We start from the raw sequence: 22,773 nt of genomic DNA, 5'->3' as shown, positions 1-22,773 counted from the left end.
TATTTAAATTTCACTTTCTAAGAGAAGCTTTCCCTGGCCACTATATGTAAAACAGTAACTCCTTCCACCTACATGCACTCCCTTTCCCTCTATCCTTTATTGCTTTCCATAGCACTTATTCCCATCTGACCATTACTAGTTTATTACTATTTCCTTTCAGTCTCTGCCTCCAAGCCCCTTCTCCATGATCCCATTTCTGAGGGGTAGAGTGTCCTCCAAAAGTTGCCTGTGCCCTTAGGAGAGGAGGTTCCCTTAGATTCCAAGTCTGGGCAAGTTTCAAAGCTCCTCCCTTGGGAACCTCATAGGGATAGGGGTGGGGTCCTGTTTTTTTCTCAGAGCTTTCCCCTTTTGCCTGCAATCCAAGATCCTCAGAGAGAAGGCCCTTCCCTGGTCCCAAACCATGGAGGAAAGGAGCTTTCTAAACAAGCGAATGAACAGGTATGGAAGGAAAAAGGGCCACCGCAGGCCAGAGTCTCTGTGCTGTTTAGATACCACATTTTCAACCAAGTTTTTGCTGGCAGGCTCAAGGGACCTGTCTGCTAATACGGCTTAGCAAAGATTCCTCCTAGCTATATCCAGCCTTTCTCTCTCCATTTTTCTTTTTCTCCTCCCGCCCCACTCCTTTCACCTGCAGCCCACCCCCCACCCCCATCCATTTTCTAGGAAAATAAATCTCTGGGAGGAGGCAGGAAGAGTGGATCTCAGCAAACCCTTCTGAATAAATGTCTATATTAATGAATTATTAACTCAGCCACCCGTGACCTTAAACCTAGAAGCAGGAGCACCCAGGGCAGAGCGGAAAGCTGCTGAATCCTTTATTGGAGTCCTGTCAAAGGCAACCGACCATTTGTTCCACTCCCCCGCCAAGAAAAAATAATATGAAAGGCAAACTTTTGAATTGTATGTCAAACGAAATCAGATAGAGGGTCTCCTGGACAGAACCGCCTTCTGCTGCTTCCTCCCTACCCCGGCCCCCAGCTCCATCCTTCCCCTCCCAGCTCAGGGTACAATGGGCTTCCCAAGGATAATTTTCGGGGCGAAAATGCCCGAGAAAATGATGAATTTCGGTAATTTATCGATCCTGGCTCTTCTTCCCACTTGTTTTATTTTAGAGGTCATTAATCAATGAAGAAAAACACCACCGTGTCCCCCCGTTTGCATTTAATACACTCAGGCTCCTTATTTATTCCTCTGGAACAAATTCCCAGCAAATATTCACCCATCGATTTGGGAGCGATGGGTTTTTATAAAGGTTTGATCGCTTTCTAAGTGGTCGAAGTGATTTGTTTCCGCGGTCTTCTCAGTATTGAAGGGGGTGGGGAAGCGGATTTGAGGGGGTGCATGTCCTTGCCGTCGGTGGGCTCACTTTCTAAAAACTACTGAGATGTGCCAGGGTGGCCGTGACCAAGCGGGCCCAGGGTCAACTGTGTGAGAGGGAAGCGCCCCTCAGAGGGCGCGCAGCGTCGGGGGTCCAGCTTACGCCGCTGCGCGCCCTTGTGCGCACCAGGGGAGGATGACGCCGACCCCGCCTCAGCCGAGCTCTGCGGGCATCCTGGAAGCCGCGGTGGAGGCAGGGGTCCCGCCCGGCGCCGTGAGCCTGCTGGGGAGGCGCAGGGGAGGTCCAGACTCCTAGTCTATTCCCTTCCAGACCTTTTCGTTCGCTCCCGGACCTTCAGGGGTCTCCCTCAAACTTTCTCCTGCCCCCTTCACGGGAGGTCCCTGTACCCTCTGGGCCTTAGGGTCCCGTAAGCCTCGGGGTCGACTTGTGCCCGGGGTGGGTGGGGCGGAAGCTTGAATCGGGTAACCCAGGTACGCCACCTGTAGACGTAGTGGGCGAGGGAGACCTCGCTACCTTCTCAGCTTCTTCCCTGGCCCCCGCAGCGAGGGGAACCAAATCTCTCCCATGGTACCCCCTCTGGCGTCAGTCTGGATGGAGTGGCTACAGGTTTGACTAGGGTGGGCAGAAGATGCACTTGGCACCTTACCGAACGGTGTTTGAATCTGCCTCCATTACTCATTAATGGCGTGACCTTAGGCAACCCATCCAAACTTTCCGAACCTCAGCGGTCCCCGTCTATAATATGGGGGTTAATGATAATCCCTTCTCCGCATGGTTGCTATGTGGATTAAATGGACATAAAGCGCCTACCCGCGCCCGGCACGTCCAAAGCTCTCATTAACATGTCAGCTAATCTTATTACGAGAGGAACCCTCCCTCCTCCGCTTCCCAGAGTGTGCGCGGCATGAGGCCACGGAAGCAGCTGCTGCAACTAGCATTTCAAAATCCGGAGACTTTCTAATGGTGGCAGGGGGTGAAGGGGTAGGGGGGAGGCGGGGTTGGGACAGGTAGAGGTAGGTTCTTTGGGACTTCCAGTCTTGGGGACTAAGCGCTTGGAAGTAGCTGGGTTTGGGCAGAAACAAGAAGGCAGATGACGGGGCCGCCGCCGGAGTCTGGTCTTCCATCCCTGGAGCTCACTGTCTCTCCCAGGGAACAGAGGCGTGTCCTGGTTTCTCAGCAATGAACCAGGAGAGTGTGAGAAAGAGCATTTGTTTCTTCTCCCGTGGCCCGACAAGGCACTCTTCGGCAGTTCTGCGAGCAGATTAATTGAAACGGGCCTGGAACTTCATCCTCTCCTCCCGATGGAGTTGCTGGAGGTCTGCGGACACTGCCTGGTTAGCCTCCGGGACCACAGCGCCGTGGGTTTTCCCTCGTGGTGTCTGCCTTAAACTTGGGTGCTATCAATCTATCCAACAATGACGGATGACCTTGTCATAACGACGCCAGTCAAAACATTTTCGGTCTAACTCTGTTCCAACCAACATCGAAGCATCCTGAATGAGACCCGGATGAAGTTTAAACAGCACGTTTCCCAGGCTCAGACAACTTGATTGGTGGGAAGAGAAAAAGAAACAAGCAGAAATCAGGGAAGAATGGCTATTAATTGTTCAGACTGGCAAGTGCTAAATAAGTTAGGTTGTTTGGAGAAAGATAAATGCCGTTTCTTCTCTCTGCGGTATGGCCAGAACCCGGCCGATGGGAAAGTACCTCCTGAATCGGTCAATTTCACACACCCTGCGTGTTTCCTCTACCATCTACTACCGAAAATGCCAGAAAGAGCTGGGGGGCAAGTGCCTAATTCGTGGGTGCGAGACTGCATCGAAGGGCTGCCCTGGCACAAAGTCTGGGGAGAGGGCATGGTGGAGGTGGGGCTGCACTCCCACCCTGCCCCTCTAACACCGGGTTTTGGGTAGAGAAACCTATGCGTGACCTCCTGGGGCAGCCGCAGGCAGCTGACTGCAAACAGCCTTGCCCGTGTCCCGGAGCAGTTGTGCCACCAGACGTAACACTGGATACTTGTCTCTGGGCTCCAACAAGGAGAGGGAAAGAGCCCTCCAGAAGACAACCCGAGAGGGGGTCAGCAGAGCGCTGGGTGGTGTGCAGACTCCATTGCAGCCGCCTCCCAGCCCCACGGCCAAGCTTAAGTCCCTCCAGGACCAGCTGCTCTCTGTCCCAGAACCCTCGGTCCCACGCCTCCCTGCACCGACAAACCTCCCTCCTGGGCTGCAGAGGGTTTCACTGCAGCACGCAACCCGTCCCGCTCCGCCCCCAACTTTTCTCCCCGGAGGATTTATGTTAGTGGTTGTGTGGCGGGCGAGTGGACTCTGGCACCCAGAAGCACTCCAGGAAAAACTGAGCCGGGCGAAAGCGCAAACCCTGACGGCGCGGGCTTGCTCCAGCGCGGACACCACAGCGTGTGCGGAGATGCATTCCGGTTGCCGCGTTTCCACTGCTTTCAAGATCAGGGCACTGAGCTGGGACCCAGAAAAGACATATCATGGGCAGAAAGAGACAACAGGCTAGCGGCAGACGTCACGCCAAAAAAACGGGGGATGGGAGGGCTGAGGAGTTTGTGCGGGAAAGGCGCTCTGGCGGTGTGGGTCGGGACGAATTAGAACTTCCTTCTTCCCTCTCCCCTCCCCTTTTTCTGGCCTGCCTCCCCTCCCCCCTCCGTTCTCTCCCTCTCTCTCTCTCTCTCTCTCACACACACACACACACACACACTCTCTCTCTTGTATTTTGTGCTGTCGTAAAACCCACGTGTCCAGCCGGGAGGCTGCCAGAGCGTGGAGCCAAGAAGCCAGGACGCGGCAGCGGCCAAGCGCAGCAGCCCACGGCGGTTGAGTCGGGCGCCCAGGTCCGCCCGCGCTCTCGCGTCCTCCGCGGGCCTCCCAATTTTCTCGCTCGCAGGTCGGGAGGGTTCCGGGCGGCACAATCTCTAGGACTCTCCTCCCGCGCTGGGCAGGGGCATGTAGCGCACCCAGGGCGCACCCGCAAGCTCACCGAGACACCAGCACGCACCCACCGGCAGCACCGAGTTTTCAGGTAAGGTGAGGCTCGTCTGGGACTTAGAGTCTAGGGCTTGGTAAATAGGAAGGTTGGTGGTCCTAGGTTGGGGGCGTGGGGCGAGACTGTCCTGCCTCCTGGCGCCTGAGGCCAACGCGGCTCGGGCGCTGAGCCACCCCGGCTCAGGTCGGCTCCGGGCGCTGGCTGAGGGCGGGGGCTGCGTCCTGCAGCCGAGTTCTACGGGGCAGCGCCCTCCTGTCGGGCCCCAGCATTGCTGGATGGGAGCTGGACGCTGCGATCGGGGAGGCAGAGCAGGGTGCACACAGCTCCCTCTGTGCGGCGCCGCAGCTTCGGAGTAAACTTTGCGCCCAAGCGGAGTTGGGAAGAGGGAGCCGCGGAACCGGGCGGCCGCCGGCTGAACTACCGGCTCGGGCACTTTCTCCAGGGTCCCAGCGGCCCTCTTCCCGGCCCCTTTCGCCCAACTCACGCGCCCCCTCTTCCCTGCCCTCTGCCCCCAGTTCGAGGCGCCGGACATGCTGAAGCCCGGAGACCCCGGCGGTTCGGCCTTCCTCAAAGTGGACCCAGCCTACCTGCAGCACTGGCAGCAACTCTTCCCTCACGGCGGCGCCGGCCCGCTCAAGGGCAGCGGCGTCGCGGGTCCCCTGAGCGCGCCGCAGCCTCTTCAGCCGCCGCCGCCGCCCCCGGAGCGCGCTGAGCCTCCGCCAGACAGCCTGCGCCCGCGGCCCGCCTCTCTCTCCTCCGCCTCGTCCACCCCGGCTTCCTCCTCCACCTCCGCCTCCTCCGCCTCCTCCTGCGCTGCTGCAGCCGCTGCCGCCGCACTGGCTGGTCTCTCGGCCCTGCCGGTGTCGCAGCTGCCGGTGTTCGCGCCTCTAGCCGCCGCTACCGTCGCCGCCGAGCCGCTGCCCCCCAAGGAACTGTGCCTCGGCGCCGCCTCCGGCCCCGGGCCCGCCAAGTGCGGCGGCGGCGGCGGCGGCGGGGATGGCCGGGGCGCCCCGCGCTTCCGCTGCAGCGCAGAGGAGCTGGACTATTACCTGTATGGCCAGCAGCGCATGGAGATCATCCCGCTCAACCAGCACACCAGCGACCCCAACAACCGTACGTAGCCGCAGCCCGCGCGCTCTCTCCCGGGGCGCCGGCGCCGGCGGGCGCGGGCTCCTGTCAGGGAGGCGGGTCGGATAGGAGTGACACGGGGCCGGGGGGGCGGGGGGAGCAGCTGGTCCTGGCCGCTGGCCCCCGCCTCCCCGATCTCTGTGACAAAAGTTTTCTGGCGTTGGAGAAGGAAAGAGAACGGATGGGACTGCCGGTGGCACTTTGGGGTTCCCTCTCCCTCCCTCTCCTCACCTGCTTCACAGTCCCAAGTGTTTGGGTCCGGAGTCTACCGTGGACCCGGCCTAACAGACCTCTGCCCTCCCGCCGGACAGTGCCCGAGGCCAGGCGGGTACTGGCAGCGTGTGACAGGGGGTGTCTGGGACCGGCCCTGCCTGGCCCTAGCCGGGACGAGGGAGGGACCCTCAGCGTTTCTGGGGAGCACGCAGACCAGGGCTTGTTTTTGCTACTCTCCACCCCACCCCTGGAGGGGTCATTTTCAGGCCGCGGGGTTGTGGGGGATCCAGTCGGGAGCTGTTCGCTGGCCAGGCCTCACTGGAGTAGGAATTTTAGATGAAACTGAGTCCGTTTCTCCTTGAAGGCGGGCAGTATTCTTAGATCTACTATTCATTTAAAAAGAAGGAAAAGAAAAAAAAATGACTGCTACTTACTGAGAAGAAAATTTCTATTCTCCGCCGATTCCGCTGATCCCGCTTTATCCGCGCACCTTTGACCCCGCAAACATTCATAACCCATGTTGGTTTATGTATTTATTTTTAGAAATTAGGGTGACTGTAATTTAGTGAAAGACGCTTACTCTCCTCTTCCTCCAAGTTAATAGCAAATGCCTAACTAAACATCAGAATTCCTGTAGCTTCGGTTTCTGTATTCACAATTTGAAACGCTTATCACAAGTACAGTTCCATTTGGCGGTTTTGAAGCAAAACTCTAAATGAAGATCAAGCAATATGTGCTGCTTTATGCCTGCTTCTTTTTGATAATTTCAGAAGTTATACTGTGTTTACACCTATACTGTGTTGGGAGTGTTAAACGTGCTCCCCGAGACTTCTGGAGATAACATTAAAGTGTGTTAAGAGCGTCAGATTGAAAGCAATACAGGATTTGAAAGATCAGCATTCATTCAGCTATTTTCTTCATCTCATTCCTTCGTCTGGCTTCTGTATGAGTAAAGTTAATTAAAAACATTTATTTTTATTCAATTTTGAATAAGTTGCTTCTTGCAAAATGTCTACCGCTCTGTGAACTTCTTAATTCGTTGTAAAAGCAAAGTAAGTTCAGTTATAGGTTTTTAAAGGATTCCCTAAGTCGTTGATTTGATGAAAAAAACCACTGGGCAACTGCCTCGTGGTTGAGGTTTATGAATATTTTCATTATGTTGGACATAGTTGTGATGGAGATAATAATTACCAACAAAAAGAGCAGTCGTATTTACTTTTTTCTTTGTAAAGTTTGAGAGTAAAGCACTGGCTTAAAATAGTGGTTTCAATTCTAATTTTGCCGTGCAGTTGAGAAGACTTGTATTTCAGAGTTTCAGAAAGTTTTACAAAATTATACTCTCCCAACAGATTTCAAAAAATACTTATCTCCTACTGAATTTCTTGAATGTGTGCTTTTGAAGCAAATATTTTAAATTATGAAATAAAAAGATTTTTAAACTGCCTTGGAAAAGGTATGTCTTACTGCTAAGTGAAATATAGCCATTGCAGGCTGAGAATGCTTCATCAATCTTGCAATTTCACTTCTGAATTAAATATATGCTAGAGAAGTCACCAGCAGTACACCCCAAATCCCTGGCTGTGTGCTGAGCTCCTGTACTGTTTACAATGCAGTCTGGAAAATTAATACGTTTTCACCAGAGAAAACAGACTAATCCGAGAAAGAGTTAGGATAGATTCCTAATTAATATATGGGTATTGAACCAGTTTATTGCCTGGGTAACTTTTTTCTCTGGTTGGAGAAAATAAATTACAATTTTATTTAAATGATTTATATTGTGTTAATCTTCTGGTATCTCCTTTTGAGCCAACTGGATTGTTTCAGTGTGTGAAGTGCAGGGGAAAAGACAGAAGGGAAAGAAAATTAGATTGTCCTATTAGAGTTACACACCACGTTGCTCACTAATTAAAGGTTAATTGAGAAAGAAAATAGAAAGCTGAGATAGCACTGTGTAATGCTGGGAGACGAGATCTCCCATTCTTCCAGGAACTTCTCTGGACAAGCAAGCTTAGGCACTCATTTGAAGCCATGGGATGTACTTTTACAAAGATGAAACGTGATTGAGTTTAATCTAAGTAGGGGCTTAAAACAAGTCAGAAATGCAAATACTGGGAAACTCGTTTCCTTTGGCAGGGGAAGTTGGCATAATGGTTATTGAAAGGCTGTGAAAAACAGAAGCTTCTCCTCATTCTCGAGTTGCATGTGAGTGGGGGTGGAGTGAAAGGAAGGGTGGAGGCAGAGGGAAGCTCCTATTAATTTATCATGTATAGATTTCCCTAGTTTTTCTTTTAGTTTTTTTGCCATCTCCCTCTAAAGGAATTCTGTGAAATGACCACTTAACATTGCTTCATTTTGTCATTTCGTACTTAAAAGGATAAATATTGAGTTGTTTTCTCTTTTTCTCACAAGGCGAAATAAAAAGTGTGGGATGTGGGGGTCCTCCTTACTTCTGCCTTCCCTTTAGCAAAGTAACTTTTTGCCTAGGATCAGCCATACATATCATTGCTCTGTAAGAAAAGAACTTAGGAACACTAGTTTCAGCTTGAAACTTTATTGGCATCTATGGCAAATGTCACAGTGATGGGGCTTGTAGCTCTCTTTCGTTCTAAAAGATTTTAAAACAGCAGAAACTGCAAGCTAACCGAGTGAGCTTTTCCAGTATATTCCTAACTCCGTATCAATTTACCCTGTGACTGAAGTACACTTTCCACCGAAGCTCTGAATGCTTTGCTGCTGCTGCTGCTGCTGCTGCTGCTGCTGCCTTCTCTTAAAAATCAAGTGGTGCCCCTTGCGATATAAATGGGGGATGGGGCCCTTCCTTCCCCGTCTAATATGACTGCCCTCATTTGCTGCTGGGCTCCTCAAGCCATTGATTTAGTCAGGCTCCATCGGAGTGGCCTCCTCCCGGGTTCTGGGAGCTGGTGCGTTGCCTGCTGTTGAAAAGTAGAGAGAGACAGTCACAGGGCGCGCCTGGCGTTTCTGAGGAGCATCCTGGCTGTTCTCTCAGCACAGCCCATTAGTTTTTCATGCCTTTTTTGTAAAGATGTGCTTCCCTAGGACCTGGGAGGGAGGCGGGAACTGAGCCACTTTGGGTGTCTCGGGGGAGAGTTGGACCACTTTGCAAATTCCCCAGTTGGGGGAGGGGCCTCTGTCCCCTCCCGATTTACTGGAACCCTCCTGCGCAGGGAACAGTGCTGGAAACAGCGCCGATGTGCACGGGTGTGGGAGCGGGGCTTGAGGCTTCCTTGTTGGGAACGCCAGGCTTTCCAAGGGTTTAGCAGAGGGGCTGGGGAGAGAAAAGGGAGTCTGGGCCTAACACTGGTTTGTCCGGTTGCTTGCTAAGGGGTCAAGGAAAGAGACAAAGGAGGGTGAGTATTTTCTGACCTTCCCTAATCCCTTCCCACCCAGGTGGAAAACGTAGGTCTTGTTTGGGCAACTTCGAGCCCAGTGGCACACCAGCAGGCTTTTCGTGCAACCGAGAAACATCCACTGCGTCCCTTCTGCCCTGCGCCTCCTCTATCAGACCAGCGAGCGCCTTAGATTGCAGACCTGGTCCGGATGGGAGGGAGCTTTGGCTTCAGTGCGTGGGCTTTGTGTTTTTCTCTCTCTCTCCCTCTTTTCTTTCTGTCTCTGTCTCTGTCTCTCTCTCTCTCTCTCTCTGTCTCTCTCTCTCTCTCGCATGTGTGCAAGCCCAGCTTCATCCCGTAACACACATGATTTAGCTATTTTACATCTTTCGTTATCTAGCGTCCTGAAACCGAACATAGAGCCATATATTAGATTGAGGTTAGAAGAGGTGGCGACTGTTTATTCAAGGTGATAAAATGGTCCATCAGCAGTAATCTCCATCGATATGTGCCACCAGGAGATGAAGGATGAGGGGACAAGCCACAATTAATTGCTCTATAGTTTTGCAGGAGAGAGTGGAACCAGCCCAGACCCGCTTCGATCTCCTCTCGCGACTCCTATTCATCATCTCCGCATTGTATATGGCAGCCTTGTAGGGGCAGGGGCCGGAGAGGTATATCTCTGCGCAATATTCTATCACCCTTACAAACTGCCGCTCCCATTTAATTTATTAATACAGTCATCGGAAGACAAATAAGACCCACTTTTTCTCCCTCCCACGTTCTTGCCCTCTTCCTTTTGTCTCTCCCTCTTGGTCCCAGGGCCAAGCCCGCAGCCAGGCAGGGCAGAGAACGCCCAGAGCTTTTGCGATTCGCGGGGAGGTTTAAACTCGCGTAGAGGGAGAGTTCCTGAGAGAATTCCCAGGAGCTGGGCCGCCCCGCAGGGTCGAGACTGAAATCAATTGGCTCCCCTTCCGGCGGCCAGGCAAACCTGCCTCGCCTCTGGATCTGCTTCTAGACCCGCTCCCGGGGCTTGGAAGACCCCTGCCGGGTAGAGGAGGAGGGCCGGGTGGGTGGCGGGGTGCAGTGGGGACGTCGGATCGTGGGTGGTGTCGGCGGCCACGCCTCATGTTAGAAGAGAGCCTTTCTTGGGCAGGAGCGGGGTGGGACCTTCAAAACTCAGCCTTCGGCGCTGAGGCCTGGGCGCCTCACCCCTCCCATCGCTCCCTTTCAGCCATTTCATCTAGCCTATGGCTCGAAAAGGCAGGGGGGGCACCGCAGGCTGGAGCCCCGGGGGCGTGAACCCCACGCGGGAGGTTCGGACCCGATGCTCTGCCTGCCCGCCCTCTTCCCGGCTCCCCAGCCCCCACGCCCCTCCCCGCCTAGGGCGCACGCGGCACTGCCAGCAGGCGGCACTCCCGGGTCCTCGTCGCCGGGCTGAGATCGAAGGGCGCCGGCCCCTCAGGTCTCGGCCTGCGGGACTGAGGGCCGCGACCTTGGCGGCGGTAGGGGAGGATTTACAACCCGGGTAGGTAGTGGCGCCCAGGCGGGGAAGCAGGCTTTTCACCTACTCCTTGGTTTCCTATATACAGGGCGGGTGAGAGCTAAAGAAGGCCTCTAGCAGGTACTGGGGAGTGAAGATGTGGTGTAGCGTGCGCTCCGCTCCCCGTGCGCCTACACATGACTGTTGGCCTCTCCGCACACCAAAAGCCCGGAAGCGTTTTATATTTCACCTTTCCTAGACCGAGAAGTGAAATTCCAGAAAAGAAACCATAAGGTAAAGGCTTTGCCGCCTTTACCTTAAAATAGATATATTGTAAAGATCTATTGCACTTTAAAGGCATTGAAACAATACAGAAGGATAGGAAATGCAGAGTGAAAGTGTGCTCTTAACTGCACTTGGCCTGGCCTTCTGATGCCAGTAGGCGAACAAGTCTGTAACCTAATGACAGCACCTTCCTTTACTCAGAGACCCTTAGACAGGAGCATTGACAGATTTATTCAAGATAGAAGAGGAACCATGGTCTCTTATATTACCTAATGCTAAAATGGCATTTCAAAGTGTGTTGCTTAGAGCATATGAAAGTATCTCTCACAAAGGTAAAAAATTATTTATGAATAACAATTATGAACTTGTACAAAAACTCTTCCCTTGATTTTAAGAGAAAGTATGAACATTTACTTGCTTCCTTGTTAGGAACCTAAGGAGTTGTATTATATATTGCTTGGCCTGGAATGCTCTGTGTGTGTATATATAATATAATGACATATATTATATACCTTTATACATAGTTTGGCCCTCTCGTATAGCCTGCTTCTCTTTCAAACCTTTTCATGTAGGTGTTTATACTCTGCTAGAATGTTTGTCTTCTTGAGCATATTTGTCAATCTCAAGAAATGTTACTTGTTTTTAATATCCTCGAGTTACCCTGAGACTCAGACGTAAGTTAGAACCCAAATGTTTCAGCTGCGGGGATTTTGTGTATTAAAAAATAACATTGGAATATAACATGTATCTTGATGGCAGTTGGTCAACTTTTCTGGCAGAATATTTTGATATAGCATGAAGTGGTTCACAAATTAAGAAGACCCCTGTTGGGTAGGCTAATTAAAGTTGATTGACTTTGTCTAGCCTGCTGTGGACCTAACACACAGATAGTCTTCTAGATACTGGGAGAGCCTCAGTTTTTCACTCTTCATAGTAGCATAATGTTACTATTAAGTTTTTCAACTCTTTATGGAGACAAATGAAACAATAAGTTGAAGACGGCTTTAGAGGACTTCTTGGAGAAAGGCCTTAGCCACAGTTTTATTATCATGCATTACAAATATTAGAAGTGTGCTTTTTGTCTATGGAGGTAGTGGCTGGAGTTGGTACCTATGCTGATGTCGTTGATGGGATGACACGTGTGGAGAAACATGTTGGAAGTTGACAATCTCTGGTACAGGCTGCTAGGGAATGAAAACTAAACACTCTTGCTTCTCACCATTTGCATCATTGAGTCAAGCAGAAAAAAACAATCAGTTAAGCAACTCCCTGGGGTGACTTATTTCTATTTCCATGGGCATATTGCCTTTGCTTATTGTCATTTGCTTGTAGCTATTTTTGCAAAGGTGCTGAAAGGCTGTCTCTGAAGTCAGACAGTAACATTCAAAATTATAGACATTATCTATGTATTTTCCTATCCAATCTCTTACTTTAATGTCCGAAAACACAAGAGTGTGGGAAAGAGAGAAACCTCTACAACACAATCATGCTACAGCAATTTTCATGGCCCCCGAAGTTACTTCAGTGAAATATTTCAATTCAATTGAGTCATGAGTTTGAATGTTAAATTCTCCCACCTTTCATTAGTCTTTTAAAAATCTCTGGGTTTAGAGGCCTTGCAGTCAGGCAGCCTTGACTGTGAATCCTTTCTCTGCCACTTTCTAGCTTCTGGTTCTTGGTGGAGTAATAGTGCTTGGGAATTGCTTTATCTGCAGAATGGGAATCATGATACTTAGATAATATGCTGGTTGTTGGTTCTAGACAGGTGTCTGACACATGGTCTGCACTGTAATTGTGTTTATTGTCTTTCATGTAATTCTCAAATTGTCTTGAAGTTTTTATTTTCACAATCAATAAGCTTGAGAGGGTGTGTAAAGTGTGTGTGTTTCAGAGGGGTTGACATATGGATAAGTGTGCGAATACTCCCATCCAGGCCCTGGGGTCAAAAGCAGAGTCTGGAAGAATTTTAACAATAGTTTGTGTTGCTGGCAGAGGAGGGACAGAAGAGGGCCTTTGTGCGAGGGAGAACCAGCGGCATGGACACTTCTCTACTTTCCGAAACAAGTTGTTGCTTTTCACCTCAGAGGTCTGGGGACATTTCTGAGAAGCTTGCAGCCCTCATTCTTCCAGCTCTCTTGGGAGGGGTGGAGGAGTAGCTGCTGGCTGAGGCAAAGGTTTGGCTGCCTAGAGCCCCCTCGAGTGAGACAGGAGGTTACATAGTCAGCCCTCCTTTGCTCTGAAGCAAATGGCAAATCGAGGGCTCCGTTACCATGCTGGGTTGCAATTAGGTGTTCCTGACACAAACGTTTCATACAGACTTACAAGTTTCTTGGGCATTTCGGCCATTTCAGCGCAGATAGGGCACATCTAGGGTGATCCACCAGGCCTGGCTGCGGCCAAGGCTGGCGGCAGGTACCCGGGTGCCCCGAGGGCCACCGGCCTCCCCGCGCTGGCGCATCCACGGGTGGCCAGCTTTCACCATGTCTGCCAGGCGGGACTCGCCAGGTGTCAGGCTCAGTGCCATAAGCCTGACACTTGCGCGGGGTCGCCGTGGCTCCTCAGGGAAGCTGGGCCAAGGAGGCTGGGTCACGCCGGCGGGCGCCGAGGCCACCTTCTCGGGGCAGGCCCTCCGCGCTGAGGCGCAGACACGGCGGCTCCTCCAGGCCCATTAATAACCCGGAGGGCGCTGCGATCCGACAGCGCAGTCGCCACAGGCTCTATTTCCCGTGGCCGCCTGCCCCCTTCCAGCCCAGTTCGAGTGGAGGGATACTGGGCGCCCACTACCGCCCGGCCCGGCGGGTGGGGGGTCCCTCTAGCGCAGGCTGCTTTGGAGAGTGTCGGAGAGAGACAGCTTCATCTACAGCTTCACCCATTGTATAGCACAACAGAATCGCATTTAGCCTGGAGAACGGCCGTCGGGGCAGGAGTTGGTGCCTTCGCTAACAATTACGCTGATCGTTAAATTGGCTATTCGTTTCTTTACGGGGTCTATGGAGAGTGTGCACACCAAACCCTCCAGAACAGCACCCCCGTTCCCCACCCCGCCCCACCTGTCCCCGCCCTGCTTCAGTGCCTGGAGGGAGAACTGACTGGTCGCTTGAGGGACCCCAGTGCGGGCGCGCCCTTGGAGTCCTGGGGCTGCGGCTCCTGCTCTACCGGGCTGCAGGCTTGCTCTGCCCTGTCCCGCGGCGTTTGGGAGGCAGTCGAGGAAGTGCGAATGGCACCCGCGATAGACTGGTCGTCTCCCCCACCCCGCCCCGTCTGGTGATTTTAAATGTCTCCTGTGTAATTGTAAAAAGAGGAAAGCTAAATACCCAGACGACCAGTATAGAATCTCTTCGAGATAGCAGATTGGGCAAGAGACGGGCTTTTTTTTCGCAATATAAGGATAAACACATCCTGAAACTCCAGACAGAAACCTCAGGAATGGGCGAGAGGGTCAGAAGGAACGAGAGACAGTAGGGAAGAGAGAGAGAAAGAGAGACAGAGGCAGAGGGAGAGATGCAGAGAGACTGAAACGGGAAGAAGACTCCTGGAACTGTAGGTTCCGTAGAGAGCGGACATGCTATCTGCACCCAGATCCGAAGGCTTTTTGGGGAGCCTAGAGTCCTGGCCCGGTACCAGGCAGTTCTAGGTGCGGCGAATTCCAAGGGAGCGGCGCGGGTTCTCTTCTCCTCCTCCTCTGAGTTGCTTCGGTGCCCCCAAGGCATCACCTTCCTCGAAGGTGGCTTACCCAGGCGGGCGGTGATGCTGTTGTCTCGGGAGTTTACTCAAAGATGGGCTGCTCGGAGCGGCTGGATTAACCCGCTCCCTTCCCTTCCTCCTTCATATCTCCCGCAGGTTGCGACATGTGCGCGGACAACCGCAACGGCGAGTGCCCTATGCATGGGCCACTGCACTCGCTGCGCCGGCTCGTGGGCACCAGCAGCGCTGCGGCCGCCGCGCCCCCGCCGGAGCTGCCGGAGTGGCTGCGGGACCTGCCTCGCGAGGTGTGCCTCTGCACCAGTACTGTGCCCGGCCTGGCCTACGGCATCTGCGCGGCGCAGAGGATCCAGCAAGGCACCTGGATTGGACCTTTCCAAGGCGTGCTTCTGCCCCCAGAGAAGGTGCAGGCAGGCGCCGTGAGGAACACGCAGCATCTCTGGGAGGTAAGTGGCCGGCTGCACAGCGCCTCCCCACCGAGCAGGAGCCTTGGCCAGCAGGGAGCATTGGCCGGCAGGGAGCCTGGCCTTTGGCGGTGGCAACTGCGAAGAGAGCCTCCCTTGGCCCCCAGAGGGTAGCGGAGAATAGATTTCTCAGGTCCTGTAGATGCCTGGTGTCTGAAGCACCTGCAGTAAGGAGGCTAACAGAGCTGGGACTGACACCATAGCAACTCAGCCAGGGAAACAGCCTACAGGTGTCTGAAGACAGAGTCACCTTAACCTGCCTCCTTTCCAGCTGGAATGGATTTGACCCTTGGTCTCTCTGAATTTTGAGAAAAAGAGAAAACAGCTGAGGAGATGGAGCAGAGGAGGGTGGGCATTAGAATGTTTGAGCTGGGTGATCTTTATGTCCCATTCCAAGCACTTCTAGTGTATTTCTGTGTAGTGAGCAGAAAGGAACAGAAGCATAGAGGGGAGGAAGGAGAGGCTGGCCCCTTTTCTCACATGAAAACAATTTTGTCAATGTTAAACGTGAAAGATCACATGTTTCACAACTTTTAAAGGGCCCAAAGTAAGCAAATTATATTGGGAATCAAAGGGCCCAAAATAAGCAAATTATATTGGGAATCAGAAATCAGAAATTCTGCTGCTTCTCTAACGAAGGGAAATTATGTAATCTTCATCAAGATGGAAAATCACAGCATGGGAACACTGTGAGCACTTTGGTGTAACCCAATGGAGGATAATACTTTAGTGGCACAATCTTACCTGAAGCAATTATTTAAAAATAACCTATTTGAAAAATGTCAGCCTGAGGTTTCTCCCGAAACGTCATGGTGGATTATTGAGGTTCACTTCTGAAGCGATAGATGCTTATCATTAGGTCATTCCCCTACCAATCTTAGCCACCTCCATCCATGGAAAGTTGTTTATGTAATACAAGATGCCGGAAGTCATACCCTTAAACAATATGTAAATCTGACTAACTGGGCAAGTGGTATAATAAAGTGGGAATAGCTAGAAAATAAAGTTTCTTAAATGCCAGGGGTCAAGTTGACATGAACCCCTGGGCTCCATTAATGCATCATTTCTGCAAGAGATTGCCTCTCATACTTGGCTTGCTGGCCTGTCAAAATGATCTTTTTCACTGTGAGCTGACTTATATTCACTAAATAAAGCTCATGGGACTCATTAATCCACTCAAATTTTCAATGAGTGCCCACTCTGGCCAGCACTGTATTAGGCCATGGAGATACAGTGTGAAAAACAGACCTGGTATCCAGAACCCTCCCGTGACTGTTGGGGATGGGGTCCTGAGGCCTGTGTCTGCAAAGCCTCTTTTGAGGAGGAGGAGCTGAGCGTATGGGTCTACAGCCCAGCAGCCCAAAATGAGGACGTGGAAGCCAATGAACTACCTACCCTATAGTTATCTGCTGGAGTGCCCCAGCTCAAAGCATCTGGTTTGGAATCATTTTGGTTTTTGTTTCTGACTAATAAATTGTAACCTCCAATGTGGTTTAAAGTTCATAAAACACTTTTAGGTACTTCTCATGTTCCAGTGGTGTTATTAGGAACTTTAATATCATATAGTTAAAGGTCTGCCAACATTTTTCTAAGAAAATCGTACAGCAATTGTTCAATAGTACAAATTTAATCTACCTGAAAATGTTAAAACTGAACACTATTATATTGCCGTTTGATGCCTATCTGTTTTTAGAGTGCCAGGGGACAAAGACATAAACATGAAAACAAATCTCATAGTTCATTGTGGGTTCCCCCCCCTCCCCAGAAGGCTTTGAATGATTGGGATATTGGCAGGAGGCCACTACACATATAGACTATAACAATGCATATTAACACTGAAAACTATGAAATCTTTCTTTTCTACCTTTACTTGTACTTGATGACGTTAAAATTTTGTTGTGGTAAAGAGACTGGGGAATTTAGTCAGTGTTTTACTTTTTCTTGATACTTCAGTAGACATAAAGTGAATTTTATCTATTGTTCAGGGCATGTGAGTTGAGTGTGCTGGGATGGTTCTTATAGTTGGTTCTCTGTTAGAAAAAGGACTTGCTGGGTGTATGCTTGGATGATCTACAGGATCCAACTCCTAAATTCAGGACATAATCTATTTTTTTTATTATCTGTAACAACAGTTAGAATAAGGTACATTTGGGAATTGAAGGGATTTAAAAACTTCAGCCATACAAAATGTGTCAGTCTCCTGGGAGATCACATGAAATGCGACTAACTGGGGCCAGGTAACTGAGTGCCAATATCCATTTGTAAAATAAAATACTTACTTTATAAAATATGTTTCAGATTTTTATTAGCATAATGATTTTTAAGATATAGAGTATGAGTTAAAAATCTTTAAGCATTATGATTTATTTTTATGAAAGATGACTGTTTGAATTGTTACATTTATAATACAATATTCCAAATGTTAGATTGTTCCTTAAATTTAGTTCTTTCTTTCAAAGCTAAATTTTATTCTGAAATTTAAAAAATCATCATGTTATTCATATTAGAATCAGTAAGTGGAATATATTGTAGGTCTATCGGAAATGTTTGGCAATAATTGTTTAATGACTCATGTAATAATTATCCATTTCAAAAACTTATTCTTTTAGATGGCTTCCAGAATAGCAAGTCAACAAAGTGTATTAAAAAAATTAAAAGCAGTTGAATCATGATTATTTTATTTTAAAATGCAACTGTAATCATTTCTCTTCCTCACATTTTTTCAAGTCATTTGCTGATGAAGAAATGTCTTTTTATTTCAAGTTCAATACTCAGGTCCTGATGGATCTTACCAGGGTTACTTATCTTTATTTCAGTACAATAAATGGATTGCTAATCTTTTCCCGTCACTGTTTCCAAGTAGATGATGGATTTTTGTTTCAGTTTACAGTTCATTGTTTTTAGTATGGTTGTACTTTATTATACACATGAAGCCTTATTACAGAAACAATCAGATTCACCTTAGTTCCTCCTTTTATTTAATCATTAAAAGCTCTATTTTCTTTGTAGAAAAATGACTTTTTGTTATTTAATATATATCAGCCATGGAGAGCTTGTTTGGTTTGTAAACATGCAATCATTTTTTTAGTTAATATTTTCTTTGTGTATAATCACAGTTCTTCAAAATATAGCAATTTAAAGGAAGTTAAATATCATTTCATTATATTCGATACGTTTTGACTCTTCTGGGTATTTATGGGAAATTCCAAGAGAGTTTTTTCTTTCTTTTTTTGCAATAAGACAAGGTAATTTTTTATTTTTTATAGTTTAAGAAGATTACAAGCTGAAAGCCAAATAATTAGTCATTTATTTTTTCCAGTTTCTTTTAGAATCAGAATTTTAATGTGTTTTTTAAACAATAATAAATTCAGATACTTTAAAACAAAACATTACAGGGTGCATCAGACAATGACTTGCCTTGGTTGTATATATTTATTCCAAGACTTGGATGCATAATACATTTCTAGCTATTTGGACATAATATGAAATAAAATCTTTCTCAATGTTTTCCAAAGAAAACAATCTTTCTCAGCAATTAGGTCTTATTGATGAGAATGAGATAATTTTATCCTAATGTGCTTTCCAATAAAGAAGTGAAAAGGCACATTTGATTCCAACATTTATGAAAACATTATCTCAATTATTAATGTGCCCCCTTTCCCTTGAGATAAATTAATCTAGTTGCACATGGTTTCCTCTTTCTGCTTAACATCAGAATTTAATATGACTGGACCTGAGGAATGTACCCAGTGTATACTTAAAATTCTACTGGAATAAAATACGGAAGTTTAAAATAAGGTTACAGTTTAAGATAGGCTAGAATTACTCAGGCCTTTCAACTCAGTGTCTGACTTGACAAGAAATTTTAGCAAGAATGACAAAATAAATTGCACTTATTTTCACCCTAGAAAAATTATCCTGTTAATTGAAATAATGTAGTGACTTGTTAGTAATACAGTTAAGATACTAGAAAGGGCTTTAATTTTACAGAACCTGTCTTCTCTTTGCCTGAGTAAATTTGAGTGTCTCGTTTTCATTTGCACTATGTGGAAACCTTCATTATTTTTCTTCAGAAAATCAAGGGGAATAACATAATGTGAGCCTTTTTGTGATTTGGTTTTGTGCCATAATATTTTAGATTTAATAAGAGTTTTGCTGTTAAGCAAATGGTCTATTTTTCATCATTACTGCTTAGCTTAAGTCAAAATATATTAATGAAAACCAATATTAAAAATATATTACACATTGCTAAATGTTTATATTTCAAAACCATCATAGGTAATTGGTTCTAGAAGAAAATGAATTGATTTCATATTTTAAATATATTATGTATGTTTCTATAAATGACTCAATTTCATATATACAGTACTGTACCCACTTATATGTATTTAGATGTTGAAACAATTATTTTAAATTAATCATTTTCAATTAAATTAGAATCATTTAAAAGTTGTCCCAGTGATAGTACTGTAATTATGTATTCCATATTCTGCTTTATAGACTTTGGCTCATTTTGGCGTGATTCACCAAAACACTAGGGGATAGAATTATGTGGCTGTCGCAGTTATATTGAAGTAAAAATCATGTTTTTCAGCAATTTATCATTTAATATAGTAATCTGCCTGTCAGTTTGGTTTTGAATATGTCAAATTTGTGAAATTCAAATAATTTCTCCTTAAAAATAAACCATAGTAATGCTACTATTATGTTTTAAATTATGCAGAGTAACAGCTGGTGTATCTCTCTGGCTTTGCCTCATTTGATTTGAAGATGTCTTTTATAGTGGTGCCCATTTGATAGAGTGTGAGCATTTTGTAGTTTTACATAAACTGTAAAACCATCTGCCACCTCTTGGAATGGTTTCCAGCATTGTGTTAAAAGTCAAAACTTAGTACTTTAAGTTGCTTTGAAAATGTCCATTTAAAGTTCTGGTCCTTTTGGTTTATGTATCATGCTGCACAGTACCACCCTTGGTTTTCTAAGTCTGAGAATAATTCTGCTTTAAAAAAAATTATAACAGCCGTTTGGACATTCTCACGTTAGTGAGGTTTAATCCCAACAAGCATGTGACACTACAGTGCTTTAGCTGGAAATACTTTATAAAGACTGATGAGTTCTGTATCCACAGGATTATTTTTCTCATTAGTTCAGTTTATCTATTTTTGCAAATTGCTTCTTTTATCAATAGCATTTTGTCAATATGAAGAAAATAATTCACAAATATTTACTGGCCCATAACTGCATATTTTCTTACACCATGTAATTTTTTTTCTTTTCCCACACTGACTTAAAAGTAAGGTGTAAAAAGAGAAATCAGAACCTCAGAGGTTAGTGGGTAAATGAAACCTGCCCTCCCCAGTCACTGCCTGGCAGCAAGTGATCTGATGGAAATGTCATACCATAACACTGGTCCCAAGAAGCCTGCAGGGGAGTCTTCTTATTTCACTGTGTAAATTAAAGCAGTTTTAATTTGAGAATGTCTATTGTGTTACCCAGAAATCACTTACAGTTGTAGTATGATATGGATTAAAAATTGTTGTGATTGAATATGAAAAACTACACATTACTCAGCTGGGGAATATGCCTACAATATCAAAGTCCTCTTGTCTCAGAAGATGGATTTAATAAACTGGTAGTATGGGAAAAACCATTTGCTATTCTAAAGAACCCTATGTGTAGAACAACTATGAGCCTTCCTCCTTCGTTCTTTTTCTTTCATTCTTTTTTAGGATCGTATATACCCCAAGATTTCATTAGTTCAGACATTCCTTGTATATTTACACAAGAAATACAGACTTCGGTATAAGTACTTAGCATAAAAGCCAGAGAAGCCAGAGCAGAATATACTTTTCCTTGTAAGCATTTGCCACCTCACTCAGATAAGTTACAGAATTCCATTATCCAAATTGTTACACATGTGTGACAGAGGTTGACCTTTCGTCATGTCAATCCTTTTTGTGTAGGCCTCAGGCTCCAGCCTAATGGCTCAAACCCTGATTTACTCACTGTAATAAGGGCAGGAGGTCGAGCAATTGTCAGGCTGCCTGTTCGTGCTCTTCTTGGAGCCTGGTTGAAGGCTGTTAACACAAAGCTTTTCAAAGTGAATTTACAACCAGCACCACTGACAGAGGCCAATCAGTGCACCATAAATGTCAGGTTAGTGAGATTGAGCAGTAAGTAAAGTACTGACAGCACACTATTGGCTGGAATCAATTGGCCAAGGTTTAACTGAGAAGAGCAATCTATGTGTGGCGGGCTTAGGGAAAGAGCATAGTGTGCAGCCTGGGTTTCCAGGTAGACTCCATAGATTTACTGGTTAGTGGGAGCATAAGGGTTGGGACATCACACATTTGCTTCAGCGCATCCAGCATCATCCATGTTGATGTGATGCACAATCTGGGAGTTCAGTGTGGCCAGGCCTCCTGACTCTGAGGCTTGGTGGTAAAAAATGGCGCAGCATTAGACAAAAAGGAGAGAGAGAGGAAAACTATTACAGTACGAGGCTGTCAGAACTGGGAGACACATCCAGTACGTTACCGTTCAATGACAGGTAATTTGTTCAAATTCCAAAACTGTAACAGGGATTTCCACAAAGATACAGACACAAATAAGCTTGCTCTTTTGCTCTTCCAAAGGCTTAGCAGTGCGAAACTTTCATGGAAGTCACTAATGAGTAATTATGGGTTGAGGGTCTGAATATCCATGAGATGTGGTTTCCCCACCAGACGGAATGTTTTTATCATTTTGTGTAATGACAGCCTGGACAACAATTCATTTAGCTTCGAAGGTATCAGCATTAAAATAGAGGAATCCATTAAAATGCTGTATGCAAGGATTTATAAATTAGGCAATTTCCTTGATTATTGCAATCATTTACAAAATTGATCGTTCCAGTGTGGTATAGACAGATTTCAGCAATGATCATTGACAACAAGCACATTCCCTGATATCTATAGCTGCTGGTCACTAAACCAGGTTACTCTTCCCCTCACCCTGCTGTTCTTGGTCTCAAGGTCAGGTAGACTTTTCAAGGAATCTTACAATTATGAAATTTCATTTGTCTTCAGAGGAGACCCACCTAGGCTGTGAGAGCAGGTGCAGATTGTTTTAAAGGTTACATCATTCTTTTTGGACTTGAATCATACTTTTAGGGGAAGGTTTTGGTCATACTTATAGGCTTCAAATCAGTAGCACAGATTTTGATATGATGCCAATTTAAAAGGAAATAATTTTTGCAAATTGCAGCTGTAAATATTTGTTTGCAGATCTAAAATTCAATAATGTATTTTATTTGTTGGTACTTAGAGTTCTAATTATCCAACAGATATATTGTGGAATCACTGGATTTTAGGTCAATTAATTCTAGAAGGCCTAATACATTGTTACAAGTGTGAAATGCTCAAAATGCTGCAGGTTTTCCTATACAAGAACATACACACATCAAGTTCACTTGGTGCTTTATCACTAACCACAAACCACAGAGATGCTTTGATTCCTGAAATATCAGAAATGGGCATGCCACATGTATCTGCAGGGCTCTTTCCAATGAAAGCTAGCTATGTGGTTTATGCTTAGTACAAAATAACTGACTTTGAGACATTTGTTTTTAATCATCCTTTTGTTTTCAGTCATCCTTTTCTCCCTTTAAGACTTTAACACAAACTGGGACTTGTAAAATAACAACACTTTAGAAAATTGTTTAACACAGTGTTGGGAATACAAACAATTTTTGTTCTGATTTTTGTCCTGTTTGTGAATACATAGTAATTTGATCTCAAGGTAGTTCTTTGTTTAAAAGGGGAA

At 46.9% G+C, this 22,773-nt stretch overlaps 1 protein-coding gene and 1 long non-coding RNA gene across 2 annotated transcripts in view; one reads left to right on the top strand and one right to left on the bottom strand.

The window, feature by feature from the left end:
* Positions 1-1,154: 1,154 nt before the first annotated feature.
* On the bottom strand, positions 1,155-5,174 carry LOC116470340 (uncharacterized). Its single transcript, XR_004248582.1, has 2 exons — positions 4,936-5,174; positions 1,155-2,884 (listed from the first exon to the last, which is right to left on the bottom strand). It is a non-coding gene; the product is annotated as an uncharacterized LOC116470340 (long non-coding RNA).
* Positions 4,118-22,773, top strand: part of PRDM6 (PR/SET domain 6) — a 105,743-nt gene continuing 87,087 nt past the window's right edge. The window contains exons 1-3 of the mRNA XM_032155899.2: positions 4,118-4,384; positions 4,864-5,461; positions 14,645-14,952. Of these exons, the coding sequence (XP_032011790.1) occupies positions 4,879-5,461; positions 14,645-14,952 (891 nt within the window). The 5' untranslated portion in view covers positions 4,118-4,384; positions 4,864-4,878. The remainder of the gene's footprint in view (positions 4,385-4,863; positions 5,462-14,644; positions 14,953-22,773) is intronic.

This window comes from Hylobates moloch, unplaced genomic scaffold, assembly GCF_009828535.3.
Source record: "Hylobates moloch isolate HMO894 unplaced genomic scaffold, HMol_V3 SCAFFOLD_6, whole genome shotgun sequence".
Lineage (NCBI taxonomy): Eukaryota > Metazoa > Chordata > Mammalia > Primates > Hylobatidae > Hylobates > Hylobates moloch.
The sequence above is the reverse complement of the archived record's forward strand: the minus strand, read 5'-3'. Positions and strand labels throughout refer to the sequence as shown.